This window comes from Nymphalis io, chromosome 21 (genome assembly GCF_905147045.1).
Source record: "Nymphalis io chromosome 21, ilAglIoxx1.1, whole genome shotgun sequence".
In the NCBI taxonomy this organism is placed as follows: domain Eukaryota; kingdom Metazoa; phylum Arthropoda; class Insecta; order Lepidoptera; family Nymphalidae; genus Nymphalis; species Nymphalis io.
Window position 1 is genome coordinate 3,333,845 of NC_065908.1, and position 22,436 is coordinate 3,356,280.

Genomic DNA, 22,436 nt, shown 5'->3' on the forward strand with positions numbered 1-22,436 from the left:
TATGTCCATCGTGCCTGTAGTTACACTGGCTTAATTACCCTTCAAACAGGAACAGAACAATACCAAGTACTGCTGTTTTGCGGATTTATATCTAATGAGTGGGTAGTACCTACCCAGACGAAATTTCACAAAGCCCACCAAGTAAAGAGCAGATCAGGGCTTCAACTTCATAGTGTTGATCTGAATTTAAAGAACCTTCTGTTGAGATCAAATAGATCTATCTACCGATATTGATATTGATGTAGATATTCTACCGCAAAACAGCAGTACTTGGTATTGTTGTGTTCCGGTTTGATGGGTGAGTGAGCCAGTGTAATTACAGGCACAAGGGGCATAACATCTAAGTTCCCAAGTTTGGTGGCGAATTGGTGATGTAAGCGATGGTTAACATTTCTTAAAATGCAAATGTCTAAGGGCGTTAGTGACCACTTACCATCAGGTGGCCCATATGGTCGTCCGCCTTCCTATTCTATAAAAAAAAATCTAGCTCGAGTGTATTTTTCTGTCCAAAGGTCAGTTAAAAAACTTATATATAAAAAAAACAAATTAATATTCATCGAAAACCAACGCACGTAAGGACAATGACTTCTAGTGATATTATCATTATATTATTATTTGCGGTCACGAATTCCGATTATTTTTAACATTTAAGCATTATCAGGAAATAAGTCTTCTTTTATATTACTACAAAATCTGACTTCTCACTTTAAACCTCAATATTGTTTTTTTAAATAATACATAGCTCATATACAAATCTCATATTTATCAGACATTATATACAATTATATTTATATTTCACACAAAACCTTAAAGAATCCAAAACTTCCATATATTATGGTCCTCGAAATTCACTCTATCCATTAGTAAAAATAGTATTAAAGTCAGTTCGTTAGCTTTTGAGCTTATACGTTTTGGTTTATATGTTAAGTTTTGGCAACATTTGACAATTTTCTCTCCGACAAATTGGCATATTTTCCGGTTATTATATATTATAGTTACATATAAAGTTACACAAGTAACTAACACTTTCAGAGCGTCACGGCAGCATGCCAAGCGATCCCGTGGCGCTCCTCGTTAAGACGGAAAGGGTACCGATGTTCTGGGCGTACTCGGCACCTTGGACACGAGCGAGCACTGTTCCCGAGGGGGAAACGAGTAATGAGTTTTTCCAGCATTAAAAAAAAAAAACAAAACAAAAAAAAAGTACGTAATACTTCGCAAGTAGTTCAAAGTATTAATAACAATATTATATACGCGAATGTTATTGACGGCTTATTTGTTTCCTCATCACCACAAAACTAATGTACTAAAATTTGACTTTGATATAGCCCGAAGCCTGCTTAAATACATATATCGTGTCATATATAAATTAACGAGAAAAAAAATGTTCGGACATACAAACATTATAGCTTTAATTTGGTCCCATGATACATAATAATAAATAACTGTATTATTCTAACACGACTAGTTGTTTTGCTTGATATTTAATTTTAGTAATCAATTATTTAAAAAAATAACACTGAAATTGGCCACGTCATAATAAACGCGTGAATGTCATAAAACTGCATCAAAATCGTTTCATTCAAACGTTACATTTAAATAGACCTTGAAATATTGTTGACATATACAAAGAATTTCAATAAAAACATAAATATAATACAAATTACACAATCACACTTAATTTCTAAACTTTAAAAAAATATATTTTCTATATGACTACTTGTCTCTTATCACGAACTCTCTGGAAAAATAAATAAATATGTTAATCAACTTTTCGATTATCTTTATTCTATAAATATATATGTAAATATTTTAATCAGATATTCATAATATGAATAGCTATAAATAAAATATTAGGAACGTGTCCGACCACTACGTGTATGCATAATAACTAATAAGATTTGTATATCAGTGGCAATCATTAAGTATAGTATTACTATATACCGTACCGTAACAGTCTGTGAATGTCCCACTGCTGGGCTAAAGGGCTTATTCCACCACGCTGCTCCAATGCGGGTTGGTGGAATACACATGTGGCAGAATTTCAGTGAAATTAGACACATGCAGGTTTCCTCACGATGTTTTCCTTCACCGTAAAGCACGAGATGAATTATAATCACAAATTAAGCACATGAAAATTCAGTAGTGCTTGCCCGGGTTTGAACCCACGATCATCGGTTAAGATTCACATGTTCTTACCACTGGGCCATCTCGGCTCAGTATTACTATATAGAAGTATATAATTTATATATATAATCTTTAGGCTTTTAAAAGTTTCAACTCCTATTGATAGAGTCCTCTATTGATTTTTGACTTAATAAAAAAATAAAAACTAATTTCGAATATTTGCTTGCAGTTAATCGGTTCACAATAGAAGATTAAGAACATGACCTAAATCCCTACAAATAATAATATAAGAGGGACTTTTCAAGTCGCGTCTTTCTGTCTGTCTGTCTGAACGCGATAAACTCCAAAACTACCAAACGGGTTCTCATACAGTCTACACCATTGGGCGAAGTGATTCATGAGGAAGTTTGAGATGTATAACTCATAAAGGTTTTGCGGAAATTGGTTGAAATATGACGGAGATTGTTAAAGATGTCGAAAATAAATCATGGCTACTGAAATCGTTAAACCGAATACAAAGTTATATGTATTACTATATAAGCGTTTTATTTATATCCTTATCCTAGCCTACCTTGTATAATGGCCATTTATCAAATGTTTTTATAAATATTAATAGCATTAAATCACGGTGACCATTTTGATTCAATATATTTTGTTAGTTTTAAATTGTATTTAACAACTAGCAGACTTACTTATAAACTTTAATACCAGTTTACCTTCAAAATGTATCGATAATAGACGTTACACATTTAATTTTCATTTAACTTAAATAATCTAATATTTTTATAATATTATCATCATTAAAAAAAAGGTTTAAATAATGATTTACATGGTTATTTAACATAATGTCCCCTCTGATATTCAAAATTATGCAATATTTATTGGAAGAATTATAATATAACCAGTTGTGAGGGGCCGAGTTAGAAAGTTTAATCAAGATTAACTATAGAAAGGCACGACTGAGGAAGAGGTCGCTCTAAGGTTTGTATTATGTATTGTGTTGTTAGTTACGGGATGTGAAATTACGATTAACGATATTGTATAATTTTATTACTTATGTTGCCTTATACGTAGTCGTATTTAACTATACGTCTGACTTATCAAAGATTATATCTAAGACAATATCGATATTACAGATATGTACTATTTAACATATACATATATAATATAAAAAACTGTACACTGTTTATAATTACTTTTAGCTGGCAACATTATTAAATTTAAATTACTCAATATGACTGTGATCAGTATTTCAGACTAGGAGTTAAGAATTAAAAAAATCAGTTAAATTTTATTAAAAAAAAAAGTAATGTTCTAATTTCGACCACGATATTAATATTTAGTATATGTTATCTGTACTTACGTCCGTTGTCAGTGGATAGCTTCATCTTCTCTAGTACGGTGGTATCTCGATCGTTGTAAATGAGCACAGCGGAAGCGTTAGCCCGCCAAGCATTCTGAACCTAAAGGCATAGAAGACAAAAATTAGTATTTTTGTTTAAGTGACCTAACCTTTCACTGAAATTCTGCCACATGTGTATTCCACCAACCCGCATTGGAGCAGCGTGGTGGAATAAGCTCCAAAACCTTCTCCTCAAAAAAAGAGGAGAGGAGGCCTTTAGCCCAGCAGTGGGATATTCACAGGCTGTTACGGACCTAACCTTTATATATTTACTTATTTATATGCTCCTATCAAAGGACGTTAAAAGGCTTATAAAGTATTCGTTAATTTTTGTGCCGGATATACAGAATTGTATTTGTGTTTATATATAATAGTTGACGTAACTATTTTACTACTACATTAATTCAACTTAAAAATTACGACTTAAAAGGGCTTGTAAACGCCTACTTGAATAAAGTATATTTTGCTCCCTATACATAATAGGTTACCCGTTTTTTGTAAACAAAAAAAATAAAAATTCTTTTTTTTTTTTCATTCCACAGCAAAGACACAGCTGTGCGCAAATATGTTTGCTCTGAAATTACTTCCAAATTTATTTTATATCACAATGAGCCACAGCGAAACCGGGCTCAGCTATTTTACTTACAAAAATAGACATATAATTTGTTGTTTTACAAAGTATTTTCATTCTCATGTCCTCTAAAAAAACTTGATACTTGAACTCGTGCAATCAATCTTCGTTATCGACAATTTAAGTACTATTCAAAAATATGCAAAATAATAGATCGAAAATATATTTTTTTTTTTTTTATAGAATAGGAAGGCGGACGAGCATATGGGCCACCTGATGCTAAGTGGTCACCAAACGCCCTTAGACATTGGCATTGTAAGAAATGTTAACCATCGCTTACATCACCAATGCGCCACCAACCTTGGGAACTAAGATGTTATATCCCTTGTGCCTGTAATTACACTGGCTCACTCACCCTTCAAACCGGAACACAACAATACCAAGTACTGCTGTTTTGCGGTAGAATATCTGATGAGTTGGTGGTACCTACCCAGACGAGCTTGCACAAAGCTCTACCACCAGTAATTTAAAAGAATGAAATTAATATACAAATAATATCCTATCTACGTTTTGTTGAGTGTGTTCTGTAGCACAAGTATTCATTACTTAAATGGTACGTAAGTTTTATTTTAGGAGATAAATACACTTATTATCTTCTATAAGAGTACTAAGTCAATTGGTGGTCATAGGAATAAATCAAATACATATTAGATGGCCAAATCAACAATAAGGAAATTCGGGTCCGATTTTGAACAAAAAACAAAAACTGTATAATTACATGAAAAGTTTATATAATTTCATTAATTTATTAAAATCTTATCGACGTTTATCTCAAATCACTTCATGTTTTAATGTAATGGCTATTAAAACATAGTCAGGGTTGTAAAAACACCCATTATCTTTGAATAACGTACATCATCACAAATAACATATATGTACATAGGTAAAAAATGTTATTATCGCCAACCTACGCTGTCAATGTCCAATATCATTTCAAATATTATCTGTATGAGGTGACATGTTATTAAATGTTGGTATTAAGCAGCTTATAGGGAATTTATATATTTTTTTTATCATGATATGGCAAACGAGCAAATGTATCTCATCGCCAGGGCGCTTCCAATGGTGATTCGCTTATTTCACTGGCAATGCAGTTAAACCACGCCTTACACGCCAATGGTTCAACTATGGAATAACAGTATTATTGAGAAGTACTTAAAATTTAGGGCAACACGTCGAAACTACGAGAGTCTACGAGGAGACGGTTTCTGTATAACGTGTTGCGATCCATGTCAGTGATTAGCGATGTTATTGTGGCTGTGGAAGGATTTACACGTTTTTGATTTTATTTATCTAAGTATTTAGTTTTGTTAAATTCAAATTTAATTTTTATTATTTGTTTTATTCATGGAAATTCCGTGATTTGCACTTTTTGCAACGTACTCGTCGCGAGTATACTAATAGTAACATACTAAAAGTCCCCAGTTATGATGGGTGAGCTGGGGGTAGTGAGGGTTTTGTACTCAAATAATATTAAAATCCTTTAGAAGTCCAGTACGTTAACTTTAACGAAATCAAAGTACTCATAAATAAATTTACATCAATTTACTTTCTATTCCTTTTTAATAAAGGTCCAATGCTTTTAATGAAACAGTTTTGAAATTGAAGGGTGCGTCCCAAACATCGAGGATTCTTCAGTACACATTAAAGATAAACTGTAACCATTTTTTAAATTGCCCGAGTTTCTGCTGTTAGTGATATCACAAAAAGTCATAAATATGTAACTATAGGAAGTGTACTTAAAAAGTATTGGGATAAGGTTCGTTTTCATAATGTATTGCATATATTTTAAATACTTTGGATGCTTAGAAACCACAAGCATTTTCCTTGTTACCATATGAATAACGGTTTGAATGAACTGATATATTTGACGATGTTCGCGCTTCGGCAAAATGAATGATTCAAATAATTATACGACTTTGGCTGTATGAATACTATTGATAACATATATATATTTATCTGTTACTTTATATATGACGCCGACTGTACATTTGCAGAAATTACATGCAAATGTCATTAGCGTCACGAGAAATTGAATCTACAAATAGATTTCATGTTATTCCCGGAATGTCTTGTATGTATGAGAATATGTATACAGCCGTGCATATGGTATGACCTAAATTTCTACAAAGACATATCTATGCACGTATAAAATTAACATTGTAAATGTCTATATTACTTATTAGGTACTTGAACATATTTGATTTTCAACTGTTTTATGATGGTTTACTTAGGGATAGGGCCTTGTGCCCGTCTGGGTTAGGGCCCAGTCTACAGATAATTTACTACCAAATTGCAATACAAAATTGTTGTGCTCCGGTTGAGTGAGCTAGTGAACTACAGGCGCAACGGAAATAACATCTCAGTTAGGGTTAATGGCGCATTAGCTATATAAGTTAATATTTCTTACAGCGCCAATGTTTTGGGCGATGGTTACCACTTACCATCAAGTGACAAATTCGCGCATCCAACTTCATTTAAAACAATCAATACTATCCTTCGTTGCTTCTCCACAGGACACTAGTCACCGAAATGCCTTCTTGGTATAGTAAGTATAGCTTATTTCAACCACAAGAGAAGTAAAGGCAAATAAACAACTTTGACATTGAATTGACGCTATTTAATTGGTCGAGATCCAAACCTTCTCCTCAACAGGGAGAGGAGGCCTTAGCCCAGCAGTGGGACATTAACAGGCTGTTAATATTATGAATCCGCGAAAAAATAGCGTCTTGAATGTCGGCAAAGTTTTTTTCAAAACTTTGGAAGTAAAATAAGGTGGATATAAAAAGTGCAGTGAAATAATGTTGTATTTTATTTTTACTGGTGGTAGAGCTTTGTGCACGCTCGTCTGGGTAGGTGCCTACTACTACTGGGTAGGTACTCATCAGATATTCTACCGCAAAACAGCAGTACTTGTTATTGTTGTATTCCGGTTTGAAGGGTGAGTGAGCCAGTGTAATTACAGGCACAAGTGACATAACATCTTAGTTCCCAAGGTTGGTGTCGCATTGGTGATGTAAGCGATGGTTAACATTTCTTACAATGCCAATGTCTATGGGCGTTGGTGAACACTTACCATCAGGTCGCCCATATGCTCGTCCGCCTTCCTATACTATAAAAAAATATTATAAATAAAGATTTGAACAAGAAATGTTTGTATATCGCATGGAATATGTAAATCTAAGGTTTGTTTATCACTATTCCTTACTCGATTGAAATAAGGCACAGGTGTATAGGTTACAAGGATACTGATACCGATGTTCTATAAAAATACCACAGACAATACATTTTTTTTTTAGTTTGACGTTACATATTATTGAATAATGTCGAATTTTAATAGCCAAATACGCGTAGATAATAATTAATATAAAGTGTATTTATAGCGGTCATTTATATAATGAAACAATAATTGTTGTTGTTTTATTGTTATGTAATAAAAACAACTAACAATTGAGTTAAACAAGAGCACTTAGTCAGTGGAGATTTATATGAAATAATATTATAAACGCGAAAGTAACTCTGTATGTCTGTTACGCTTTCACGGCTAAATCACTAAACCGATTTTGATGAAATTTGGTATGAAGCACGCCTGAACCCCGAAGGACATATGCTACGTTTTTATACCTCACACCTGAACTACCCACAGCATGCGAGTGAAGTCGAGGGCGACTTCATACGAAATAATTAATGACATAGATAACATTTAAATAGATTATATAAATGACTTGACGGATACCAAGACAGCCCACTTTGTTTTTAGCTAATACTAATAGTAACATTTTAATTGCATCTCCAGATTTATGCCTGGGTCTACAAGGCACTAGCCTAGAGGCTAGGATCTGGCCTGGCCCCGCCATATATAAATTGTCAAGATAGGGCCTTGGATCTCTAAGTCCGGGCCTGTATAATTACAGGTAGGTACCACCCACTCATCAGATATTCTACCGCAAAACAGCAATACTTGATATTGTTGTGTTCCGGTTTGAAGGGTGAGTGAGCCAGTGTAATTACAGGCACAAGGGACATAAAATCTTAGTTCCCAAGGTTGGTGGCGCATTGGCTATAAGCGATGGTTGACATTTCTTACAATGCCAATGTCTAAGAGCGTTTGGTGACCACTTACCATCAGGTGGCCCATATGCTCGTCCACCTTCCTATTCTATAAAAAAAAAAATACATTTCTGAAGAATAGTAAAAAGTTATTTGTCGTGGTCTAGTTGATTATTTCTGTTTTTGTAGGTATTATACTATTAATTATGTATAACCATTAGTAATATCATGAATAGATGCAATTATTACTATTTATAGAATATAAATCATTTATATTAAACACGTAAACAACTATTGGATTCGTGTACATTTTAATTACATATTCTATATTCAATTAATTTTAAAATAATTCATGTGATAGTAGGCTTTATTGTCGTGTTCCCGTTTGGAGGGCGAATGAGCCAGCGTTATTACAGACACAAGATACGTAACTTTTTAGTTCCCTAGACGATGCTAGGGCGATTTAAGGAATGGTTAACATTTCTTACAGCACCAGTCTCTATGGGCGATGGTGACCACTTACCATCAGGTGAGTCTTTTGCCAGTACCTATTATAAATTATATAAAATAAATACAATATAACTAAATAGGTATCAATGAAAAAAAATCATATCTTTTATATTTGTATTTTCCACGATTCGTTATCGTGAAAAATATGTTAACCTATCTTGATAGGTTTATCTAGAAAAAAAACTTCCATTACTATATAATTTACACCAACATTACTCGTTTTATTTATTATCTGTATAAAGAGGCTGGACCGATTTTTATAAAAAAAATGTGTTTAAAAAAAACCTGTAACCCATCAGGTTAAATTGGATCCAATAGGTGTTGCTAAATGGATTTTTATGTTGGTAGAACGTATGTGATAATGCTACTATAATAAGTTGAAGTTTGATAATTATCGAACTAGCAAAGATGCTTTGAAAGCATTTGATAAAATACGAATAGCAAATGTTTATTACAAAGTAAACGAAGGGTAGGAATATAAAATAATTCTAGATGTGTGACATACGTATAATATTATTACACAGAACAAACAGGCTTGTTAGCACCGTTATTCGATAAAACTGTTTTTTTTTTTCAAGAAAATATGTTTGATTTTTAAGCGACTTCGAAAATGAGAAGTTTCTCAATTCGTCTGTATATATAATATATACATTGTTTGTTATAAGTATTCGTATAACTTTTTCTGATAATCTGATAAGTGGTTTCTATTTGAAGGCAAATAATTAAAGTCGGTTTTTTTTACATATACAGAAAAGCGTTCGAAATGTTTTAGATATAAAATTGTATATAACTCATATAATTCAACCTCATTTTACCAACGCAGAAATAAATGTCCTAAAATGAAAAAAAAGCTGCCAAAAAAACATTTTTTTTGTCAATTCATATGAATTTTTCGATAGCAGAGTAAAATCGTGGCATCACCAAAGGCTTTAGGTAAGAAAAGTTCATCGTGATAGCTAGTGTTCACTCTTGATTATTATTATACCAGCAGATCGGCAGAGTCTTATTGAGACAACGTCATCACTCCCACAGTACGTGGGCTGGCTCAAACTGCAAGCCCGGTTAAGGTAACTTGGCTTTGTTTGCACTTGGCCTTCCATTGGTTGTATTTTCATTATACTTTACGTATAGACAACAGATGAACTATTAATAGCTATTATTATTACAGATACTTCTACAAATTAAGCACTTGAATTCCGTCTTGATTAACTCTGCATAGAATTACTAGACTGGTGAGCAGAGCGATAACTCGGTATAAAATAATTTTTACTTAATGATATAACTAAAAAAATACACTGAATGCTATTCCATTTCATACAAATATCTTTACAAGCTTTAGAATTTACAGACAGCTAACATAACAGTTAGATTAATTAAATATATGGGTACCTTAATCTCAAAGTTACAGCTTCCACGGCGAATCACCGCGATCCAAGGTTCGCTGGGCAGCGGTTCAGTCGGTGCTGCCACGGAGAGTAGGGGCCAAGTGCAGCCTGTGTGGTCGTTTTCACCATCCGGCCCCTTCGCGCGAACGTGAACCGCCATACCACGGGAGGAGCCAACGTACCCCTCACCATATTTGCCAGACTGTGGAAAAAATAGACTATTTATTTATTTATTTATTAAGGATCTCCAACAAAGGATACACACTTACGAGTACATTACATCGTGGAATAATATTTTAAAATATTTGTGCTTCTTCAATTAAAAAAACCACAGCAAGCACATAAATAATGACTAAACAGAAATTAAAAAAAAATATATAAAATAAATGTATCAATTAAACAAGATCAATTATATATTATATACAAAAAAAAAATGTAAAAATATATTTATGGACATATTATAAATATATAATTACTAATAAGACTTTAAGCAATTCTTTTTTTACTACTATTCATTCCAATGTCAATGTTGAATTTATGTAATGATTCATATATTAGGGTGTAGTTTTACGTTTAATTCATTTTGTAAAACGACGACGTAAAAACGCTAGATAAAGCCAACCTGAATAACAATCGTTTAGTTATATTTGCACCTAACAACACCTAAATACCGTTTTTCTAAATACTTTTTACTATGGTAAATTTTTCTCGACTTTTTTCTGCGAAATAAATTTTATATATAAACCAACTATTGTGGCGGTCCGTAAAACGATATAGAATTGCATTATGCTACAGCGCCATCTAGCGGCGATTTAAAAAAAGAGGATTGTATGAAAATCTTTTCCATGAAAATTATACATAATACATATGTGTGTGCCAACTTTTATGGTAATTGGTCAAACAGACATACAATCACTCATTTATATATACATGTTGATAACAAGAACGATATATCAGACTATCAGATAACAGATGATTTGTTTTGGAAAGTTAATATATTCCGAATCATTAAAAAGACTTTTTTGTACAAGCATAGTGACACAAATTCGTCTCTTAGAAAGTGAAACGCGCGTTGAATAGTTACAATAACGATGACGCAATAATTCGGGCAGTTGTACTGTCAATTTTGATCGCTGTACTATTGCTTTCGGAGCCTGTTTTACAATAATACAAATGTTTAAGAAAAAATGTATAGACATTAGACGAGACGATGCTTGAAATATCAAATAGAGGGCCGTAGCTGCTATGTAGTTTTTAAAAAAGTGGCCGTTACGGGACTACCGGCAGATAAAATATTTAGTATGCGTGATACGAACACACAATGAAGTAAGTGGTGGGAGACGGTCAACCGTCACGGCTTACGATCCTTCGATAGTCGATCTTACCGCCAAAGTTCTAATACATGTTACATAACAAATAATATATCAATTTATACACAAAATTACTGACTTTAAAAACAGATATAGTAATAGCCTGAGAATGTCCCAATGCTGGGCTAAGGCCTCCGCTCCTTTTTGAGGAAAAGGTTTCGAGCTTATTCCACCACGCTGATCCAATGCGGGTTGGTAGAATACACATGTGGCATGATTTCAATGAAATTAGACACATGCAGGTTTTTTCACGATGTTTTCCTTCACCGTCAAGGACGAGATGAATTATAATCACAAATTAAGCACATGAAAATTCAGTGGTGCTTGCCGGGGTTTGAACCCACGATCGTCGGTTAAGATTCACGCGTTCTAACCACTAGGCCATCTCGGCTTACTAGGCCATCTCGGCTTAAAACCGGATAGATAACACATTCTCGAATGAAACCACGAGTGACCGCTATCTTAGATGTGCCCAGGTCGTTATGCCTACACTAATCTATTAACAAAACATCGTCCATCCGTCCGTTCGTCGTCTACATATATGTAAAGGCCTTGGTCGCCTTATGTTTATTCAATGCGATGGCCGCGTCTGTTGTTAACACTTGCAAATAAATACGAATCACTTTGAAGTACTCCATAAATCTCGCCTTGAGTTTCAACGAGGGATGTACTCTACGTTATTCACACTTCGTTTGTTCTTCAGCATATTGTAAACAGATGTATGAATATCGATAAAAATGTTTAGAATATTGCAATTAATAAATAATTTAATTGGCTTATTTTTAGCTTGATGATGATGTCCTGAGCGATTTCATGACTAGCGAACTGCGCAGGATTATAGTGCACAAGCTTGTGTACAAACACAAATGTACCTTCTTTCCCTCCTAATTCGATGGGACAGGAATTCGGGCACGAACAAATACAGTTCAGGCTCAAGCCCCACTGTGTCACTTTCCGAGGCTTATTTTTTTTTATAGAATAGGTAGGCGGACAGGCAAATGTCGGCCACGTGATGGTAAATGATCATCACCGCCCATAGGCATTGGCTTGTAAGAAATATTAATCATCCATTCGTCGTCCATGCGCCACCAACCTTGGGAAATAAAATGTTTTGTTCCTTGTTTCTGTAGTTACATTGGCCCTTTCACCCTTCAAACCGAAACACAACAATACCAAGTAATACTGTTTTAAAATTTAAATCTGGGTGGTACATACCCAGACGAGTTACCCATCAGGACCATCTCGGCTCATATAACAGTATATATAGTCCGGAAGATCGATTGGTATAGAAATCATGTGCGGCAGCGCCATCTAGCGGCAAGTTGTAACAAACTGCATACTGTATAAATAATCTTCTCCATTAAAAAAATGCATATGCTAACTTTTATAGGATTCGATCAAACACAGTCGAGGTCTATTAGTCTCAAATAACACCACATCCTTTATTATATATTAGATTGGTAAATGGTAATATATAACTTTGAAAATAAACACTGATTTCATTCACGTTATTTGATTTTTACATAATAACTGTAAATAATAATAATAATAATATCCTGGAACATTATTTACACACGGCCATCTGATCCCAAATTAAGCTTGTACAAAGCTTGTGCTATGGAAACTAGACAACTGATATACTACATATACTACTTTTCTTTTGTAAATACGTACTTATATAATTATTATTATTATTATTCCCAAGGTTGGTGGCGCATTGGCTGTAAGCGATGGTTGACATTTCTTACAATGCCAATATCTAAGGGCGTTTGGTAACCACTTACCATCAGGTGGCCCATATGCTCATCCACCTTCCTATTCTATAAAAAAAAAATATAGATAATTACACCCAGACTCAGGACAAACAGACATGTTCATGCACACAAATGTCCGTCCTGACATTTCAACCTTCGGCGTGAAAGGCAAGTATCTACCAACCACGTAAATTAATTGAAACGATTCGATTTTCAAAATTATAAGCATAATTTTTGAGATTCGTATTGAATAAAGTCTTATTACGTATTGTAATATCAAAAGTTGTTTACATAGCAACCAGTTATAGTATACCGGCACAATGAAGTAGCTTTGGTTTGATATAACAGCGTTAACAAAACTTGTTGATATTAGGTCGAGTACACATATATTTTTAGCTTCATAAGGTATACTCTAAATGTAACATTCGAGTAAAACTTTTCTGCCGCAAAACTTGTTCTGTTTACGTAAAGTTGTTGTCCCATTGCTGGGATAAGGCTTGTCCTATTAGAGATGTCTTTGGAGTTTATTCCACCGTGCTCCAAGATGGGTTGATTTTGTATCCCACGTATGTGTAAGGTTTTCATCTGCCACGTGCACGTTTTCTCACGATGTTATCCCTCAGCGCCGAAACATGATGAATTATAAACACAAATTAAGCACATAAATCTCGAATGTACAGCGAAGATTCAGGTGCGCTAACCACTAGACTTATTAGGTTCATTTGTTTATAAATTTTTATAATAGACAATGTGTTAGTTTAATGTTATTTAATATATTTTATTGTATATTTTTAAGCTTCTTCTTGATATTTAATATAACAATATTAGGGTCGTGAGTCCTGTGCTTAACGATCACTATTGCGGTCTCGGCCGCTCGCCGCGAGCGCACTACTAATCGGCCATAAACCCTTCCGCTTCCTTATACGTTGACGCTCAGAAAAGCCTCGAAGCGACGTTTACGCTGTTTTATATAAAAAGTATGCCAATAATTTACATAGAAACGTTATATAACGCTTAACGGTGTGTTGTTTATTAGCATTAACTAATGGTACCTAATAGATACATAAAGGTATGATTATTCTGCCTATTATCGCAGCATATATAAACATTTTTAATTATATAACAATTGTTATTTATTATAATTCTAATATTTATTAATTTCATATTTTTTTGTTCCTTGCAATATATCTATATAATCTAAATATACCGAGATGGCCCAGTGGTAAGAACGCGTGAATCTTAACCGATGATCGTGGGTTCAAACCCGGGCAAGCACCACTGAATTTTCATGTGCTTAATTTGTGATTATAATTCATCTTGTGCTTTACTGTGAAAGAAAACATCGTGAGGAAACCTGCATGTGTCTTATTTCATTGAAATTCTGCCACGTGTGTATTCTACCAGCCCACACTGGAGCAGCGTGGTGGAATAAGCTCCACACCTTCTCCTCACAAACGGAAAGGAGGCCATCAGCCCAGCAGTGGGACATTAACAGGCTGTTACGGATTACAGAATCTAAATAGTTTGCAGATTTGCGCTTATCTCGGGAACTAGACATGAGATTTGAATAATTATTTTTGTGCAATATAAGTTACATGAATTAGCGTTATATTTTAAAATTCTAATTATATACAATTGCGTTACCATTAACTGTTTCAGACCCTCTTGAACTTACAATTTTCTATAGCTATTTCTAAAAGTGTTTGAATGTAATGTTTCAAACAATAAAAAAATTAAAAAGACGATATTATATTACTAGGTATTAAAATGTTTTATTGAAAAAAATATATTTTCAATCAATTAGAACTACCGTGTTCGTGTTTTAAAAGCAATGAAAACAAACAGTTAGTTATGTTATAGGTACAAGCAGTTCGTGGTAAATAAATGTAGCTTACATAAATATTGGTTAAGAACAGCATCGAAACAATGTGAAGAGAAAATATTAAAGATAAATTTATTAGATAGATAAACTAATTTATTTAAGGAATACAAGCAAGCAAGATAATCAAATGAAACTAACATTTGCAAAACATACATAAGGCATAGTTATTCCCTACGACAACTTATACAATTTTAACGTTATTTTAATTCATATGGTCTTAATCTCAATCTATATCTTTGTCAAATTACATTACGATCGGTTTAGTTATTTAGTCGAGACGAATATATTAATATTAATAGTCTGATGCATTTTATTGCAGCAAAATAAATGTAACATACATTATTTATACTATTTTTATATATAATACTAGTGACTCATTATTTTATAGTCGATTTTTTTATAGTCGTATTTCATTTTAAGCCGAGATGGCCTAGTGGTTAGAACGCGTGAATCTTAACCGGTGATCGTGGGTTCAAATCCGGTCAAGCACCACTGAATATTCATGTGCTTAGTTTGTGTTTATAATTCATCTCGTGTTTGATGGTGAAGGAAAACATCGTGAGGAAACCTGCATGTGTCTAATTTCATTGAAATTCTGCCACATGTGTATTCTACCAACCCGCATTGGAGCAGCGTGGTGGAATAAGCTTCAAACCATCTCCTCAAAATGGAGACGAGGCCTTAGCCCAGTTAGTGGAACATTAACAGGCTTACTGTATTTCATTTTTATTGATAACATTATAGCGACAATAGCTAGCAAATATACAAAATATTTAATTGGTAACTATTGATTGACAGATAGTAGAGAAAAAGGTACTGTGCTATTTTGTCTTTGCCTTTATATATATATATATATATATAGCTTATATATATAATATATATGTATAAGATAGACATCTTTTTAACTAACGCTGATACAAACTCAACGGTCTCAAACAATTAATTTTATTTACATAATATACATATTTATACAACAATTAAATTTATTCTCCGTGTTCATGATAATTCAAGAGAAATAAATGAAGATGTTCGCCGTATTTAATACTCTTTAGTATTTTTTTTTTTATAAAATGGTTTCACTTTTTAATCCTAACGCAAAAATATTTTTTTCAAATCGAACGAGTTCTTATTATAAAATTCTAAGATCTTAAGACCCGCGTTCAAACAAACTTTTCGACTTTATATATTAGTATATAGTATATGTAAATGATACATTTTCAAATTTCCAAAAATAATTTTTATTTTAAAATGAAACTTTATTTCGATTAACTAGAGAAACTTTTAATCTAAAAATAACAGAATAATAACACAGTTTCAAATTTGGCGTAAGTTATTGTGCTGTAAGCTGTAATATAATAACTTATAGAAATGATGAATTAGGTTATATACATATAATAGAAATCTAAAAATATATAATTGAGATGCCTTAGGCAAAAAACAGTCGGAAAATGTTAGGTTTAGTCAATAAAATAAAAAAAAAATATTATTTTAAATTAAATATATTCAGTTTTTTTTTATTCTGTTTTTGAACACCACGAAATAGTAGCCGCCACGTTTTACGTCACACAGCCGTGTGACGAGTCTACAATAAAAATGTCTCAACTGTCGTGATTGGCGTATATCTTTTTAGCTTAATAGCTTTAAGTTTTATAATTTTCATAACCAACGCAACATTTGTTAACACATTCAACTGACGTTATGACCACAGAGCAATATGGCGTCCACTGCGTCCAGCGTTTATGTAAAATTAACGCAAAATTTGAAAATGTAAAATTTATATAAATTTATATGGTACTTTTGTGTTTTTAGTAGTTTATTAGCATTATAGAATCTAATTGATAAACTTTTTAAAAATGGGTGCAATACCCTATTATAAATGATTTTAATTAATCATGTTATTGTTGAACCAGATGCAAAACTGAATATTCAACTAAAACGTAATCGTAATATCAATGTGAACTTCGGTGACATATGAAAATGCGAACTGACTCACCAACGCATGCAGGAAATGGGTGTTATAAGTTTTTACATAAGACGTCGACGAGACGGTGTCGACACGACAAATATAAAGAAAAACCGATAATGTTCCCGTAAACAAAAAGACGTACCAATCAATATGCGCTACTCAGACTAGTGTGTGAAAAATAACTCAACTCTATGAAAAATAATGGGTAGACTGTTATTGCCGGCCGCCTTTCTGACGCTCCGTAGAACTATTTTCTTATTGGGTAATATTGGAGGAACCAATCTTTCGGGTTCGGGCAACACAGTTGAGAGTTACGTGTTGAGTTGGATACGCTTAAAGAAATTTTCTTGTCTCATAAGACACCTACTGATTTAAATGGTTACGTTCTCCGCGGGCAACTACATGGCATAATACTAATTGTTACTAAAATACATATGTAGTAATAATAACTTAACACTTATATATTTAAATATTTGAAAATGATAATGAGAAATGAAAACTAAAAAATATATTTGGTGGCAATTTTATAAGAAATTTCTGAATCTTTGTATCATTTAAAACGAAGAAAATCATTTTAATTTACGCGAATAAATGAAGAAACTGTTAACCTTAAAAAAAAACGCACCTGCGTTCATATATAACACATAAAGTTCGGAATTATATTAATTATCTCAAGACAAAGTTCTACGTGTTTTTGAAAAGTAACTAATGAATGAACTTGGAGGTCATAAACAGCAGAAAACGATAAATTTTAATAAAATATCAGATCACCCAAAACTATTTTTCTTACAAAGCAAACCTTCACATAAATTACAAAATATCTAATATTCAATTTAAATAAAACATCTTAATTATTCCATTACATAACATTTTCGATACGTCAATTATAATCGTATAATGTGAAAAACGGTATTATTCGTGAACCGATACGCGGTGTACACCGTACCTAATATCACGCAGTCGAATCGTGAAATAAATAATACAAGCAATTACAAACGGTACATGTTCACATTACGGTTCATATTGGTGTAAATAAGAATGGCATTTTATTATTAGCAGCATCAGCAAACTGTAGACGTTTTCATTTGTTATTGTGAACGCAAACAATTCAATTAAAACAGTAGGGAGCGATAAGTCGTTACTGTAGAAAGACCTTCAATGCTTGCTAGTTATGTTTTTTTATAGGACAAATTATACAGTAGTTTCAGCTGGGCTTTGCACAGGTTACCCATTGTCCAGTCATAAAATATTCTACCGCAATATATAAACTGCTGTATTCCAGATTTAGCAATTAAGATTGAACGTACAAGGAATATAAGTTACTAATCTGCTGTCAATTATCACCGAGCGGTTCATTTACACGACTGCTCTCCTAATATAAATAAACAAAATACCTAGAGATATACTTACAGTTTCACATTAAGAGCTGAAAATCGAGCTCAGTGGCGTGCCATTGGAGAGACCTATGTCCAGCAGTGGACGCGAAAAGGGTGATGATGATGATGATGATACTTACAGTAATATTTTTCCAAAAGAAACAGTGTCTTTTCTAACAAGATATCTATATTGATATCATAAACGAAATAGTATTTGTTACACTTTTACTAATCGACTGAACCGATTTTGATGAAATTTAGTATCAACAAGCCCAAGGAAAGGCTACTTTTTTATACCAGACATTTCTAAACCGCGGGCGAAAACTAATAAAAAATATAAAGTTTATTAAGGTTAATTTTGCACAGCGAATTATCTCACGAATTAACCATGAACAACAATTTGAATATTTAATTTTATTTAATTCATTATATAAACAACAATTGGAATATTTAACTCGATTGTAATAATTTAAACAAAAATAGTAGAATGTAAAATTATTCGCCTCTGTTTAGAGGCGAATAATTTTAAGATTCTGGTTAATTGTTGTGTATGAACAAACAAACGAACCTTGGAGCACAATTGTTTGATTTTTCCCACATAATAGTGCTTATTTTCAGGTGCTAGCGTTGACATTGGCCCAAATCCCCGTATTATTTAATGAAAACTTTACAATGAGAACCATTACTTTGGCTTATATATAAGAAGAATTTTGAAATACCAAAAATAATTCAGATATATTTAAACAAGTCGAAAATGATAAATTTGTTGGCGATATGCCCAAGCAAATGCTTATATTATACAAATGTATAAGGTAAAAATTTTAAATAGTATTTATCCGAATATTCGTTATCTTTAAATAATTTATGTTACTTTAAAATTGGGCTATTAATAAATCTCATGTAATAAAAAAAAAATGAGAAAGATTTAATAAATGGAATTACTCAATAAAAGTCTATATATATGATAATAAAAGGAGGACCTAGTATTCGTTGATTTTTATACTTAGGTTAATAAATGAATTAATTGTATTTAATTATCATACCTGTGTAAAATTGGTGGAACTACATAGTTTCTTGTCGGTTATTCTCGGTAGAATCTACATTCCGAACCGGTGGTTGGTTTACATTAAACTGTAACATGACGATTCATAAGTGCTTGTATGACCCGATTTGAATATAGAATATTTTGATTTTGATAAAGGCCTAAATACCGCAGCATACTGGTGGTAGGGCTTTGTGCAAGCCCGTCTGGGTAGGTACCACCCACTCATCAGATATTCTACCGCAAAACAGCAATACTTGATATTGTTGTGTTCCGGTTTGAAGGGTGAGTGAGCCAGTGTAATTACAGGCACAAGGGACATAAAATCTTAGTTCCCAAGGTTGGTGGCGCATTGGCTATAAGCAATGGTTGACATTTCTTACAATGCCAATGTCTAAGGGCGTTTGGTGACCACTTACCATCAGGTGGCTCATATGCTCGTCCACCTTCCTATTCTATAAAAAAAAAAAAAAAAGCATACAGCTGAGTGTAATATTAAATTTTATTAGTGTAAATTATTGAGTGTAATATAGAATTGTAAGCAATTGTAACAATACCTATTTTATATTTAAGGAAAAATATCTGAAGAATCAAATGAATGTAAATATTTCTACGTTTGGACGTGTGTCAAACCACCGTGCCCAAACGGTTGAACGAATTCAAAAATAAATTTGGCATAGAAGTAGATTATATCACGTATTTGACTACAATTTCTATTTATTTACATTTTATTACCGTATTATTGAGTAGTTGAGCCGTGGATTAATAATAACAAATATCATTGTAGATATTCTTAGTCTTTAATACATATAATTGCTGTAAATATAATCAACATACGTAAGTATTTCGCCTTACTTGAAAACATCCAGGGAGCCAATTCTTCTAATCAACTGTCACTTTATCACAAAATAATCGAAACGTAATCGTTTCACAACAATCGAACACAACGATCCAGTTGTGATTTGGTCGAAGTTGGATCGAGATAGAATCGGGAACGTATCATCATTCTTATAAATTTATAGAATTGGTCCCCAGAACGGAATCACGAGTTCTAAGTTTGCATATAGACTAAACAGCTGTATTACGAAGAACGACGGAATTAATACAGTTTCTCTACCTGAAGCTTTACCCCAAAATGTACTTAACGAGCAGATCTTATTAAGCAACTTGGAGGTAGAAAATTTAACTAGTATTGTTCATAACAAAACTATATTTTTTTCATTTAGCATCCTTAATGATTATATACATTATAATACATATAACCTGGTTATGTTAAATCTAAATTAAAGTAAAATTCTAATTATTTATCGAATATTTCTAAGCACCAATAAAATTTGAAGCTAAACTGAAGTAAGTATACCAGGATGGTATTTCTTTGGCTAAATTTAGATTACCAATTGCAGACAAGCTCGGTTAACCGATGACCAATAAAGTTAATTAAAAGTACAGTTTAAAATTGTTCTTGACTTAAAATAGAATTGGTAACAGCAGCTGTTGAACTCGGTTAACAATCTTGAGCATTATCAGTATCAAATATGAAGCTAATTCTAATGTAAAGACACAACAGAAATAAAAAATAAATACTTAAATAAATTAAAAATAAATTCATTTTTATCTATATACAAAAAACTGCATAAATAATAAACAAACAAATTCTACATGGCAATTCAAATAATTTACTACTTTATTGCATTATTCTCTTAACAAGAATTTCCCAGTCAGATCTAAAAATACCGATTAGTTGAGATTCCGGGTTCAAAGATGGGCACCAATGACTTTTCATGTTTGTATTTGTAATTCATAATTCATCTCATTTTCGTCTGTATAGAAAAACATCGCGAGGAAACCTGCACATGTCTGTCACAAACGCGCATTGGAGAATCGAGTCTGTCCAGCAGTGGGCCATTCACAAGCCGTTACTTTACTATATTCAATTTCCAGGAGTACATAAGCGTTGTTGATTTTTATAAATGTGGTAATTATTATTTATATCACATTAACAGAAATGAAATTTATCTGAAGTGGAAGCCTCGACCAAAAGACGCTGAAAGACAATGAGACTCTACCCTGATCAAAGACCAGGGCCGGCGTTTTCCGATAATCCTTCCGGCGATAATCCGATAGGACGGGAATCTGAAACGACCGAGAAGAGTTCAGGCACAGGATCAAGGGCTTTACGTGCTTTCCGTGGTACAAAAGTATACACAATTCCAACTTCCAGACTCCGGGCTGCTACTGAGAATCTTCGACAGGAAAACCCAATAACTTTTTTATTTAATATTTAACGGCCTTAAATCTAGCCACTAGACCAACGAAGCACCATTGGCATAAATAATATGCAACATAGATTTCAAATCAATCTTGTATTTTATAATTTCATAATTTTCTTAGATTATCTATTGCGTAAACTATGTAGTAAAACGGTTGTTCTCTTGAAGGGCGAGCTGACATAATACATGTTGTTCACCTTTCACTGGGATTTAGCGATTGCGTAACATTAACATCAAGTTTCTATGATATACCCTTAAGTGGTTAAGCAAGAGTTCCATTTAATTTTTTTAGTTTTCTTGCTAACTGTACTTGGCTTAGAATTTTATAATTATTTAGTAGATAGTTGTACTCTACTAGACGAGTTATCGTAAGAGCTACTATATCTTAACCGAAGATTGCAGGTTTAAGCTAGGGCAAGTACGACTTTGGATCGACTGTGGACTCGCGGCGGTGAAGGAATTGCCCCATTGGAACTCCGTGGTGGAATGTGCTCCAAACTTGTCCTAAAAATGTACTCTACTGTTCAGATACACATATATCATATAAAAATATACAGTTTTATTGTACCGTACGAAGTTTATATGGTTGTCAAGTAAAATAATATTTTTGTTGTAACGTTCATCCATTACGACCGCCATCAACATCAAGCTAAGTAATAAATAACTAACTT

The 22,436-nt window shown here is 33.0% G+C and overlaps 1 protein-coding gene across 4 annotated transcripts in view; it reads right to left on the bottom strand.

Moving 5' to 3' along the window:
• The window catches only part of LOC126776835 (E3 ubiquitin-protein ligase goliath), a 90,203-nt gene that overhangs the window by 13,742 nt on the left and 54,025 nt on the right, over window positions 1-22,436 (bottom strand). For all 4 annotated transcript variants that reach the window (XM_050499672.1, XM_050499669.1, XM_050499671.1 and 1 more), the window contains exons 3-4: window positions 10,110-10,307; window positions 3,491-3,590 (exon numbers count right to left, since the gene is read on the bottom strand). In XM_050499672.1, coding sequence (XP_050355629.1) covers window positions 3,491-3,590; window positions 10,110-10,307 — 298 coding nt within the window. The remainder of the gene's footprint in view (window positions 1-3,490; window positions 3,591-10,109; window positions 10,308-22,436) is intronic.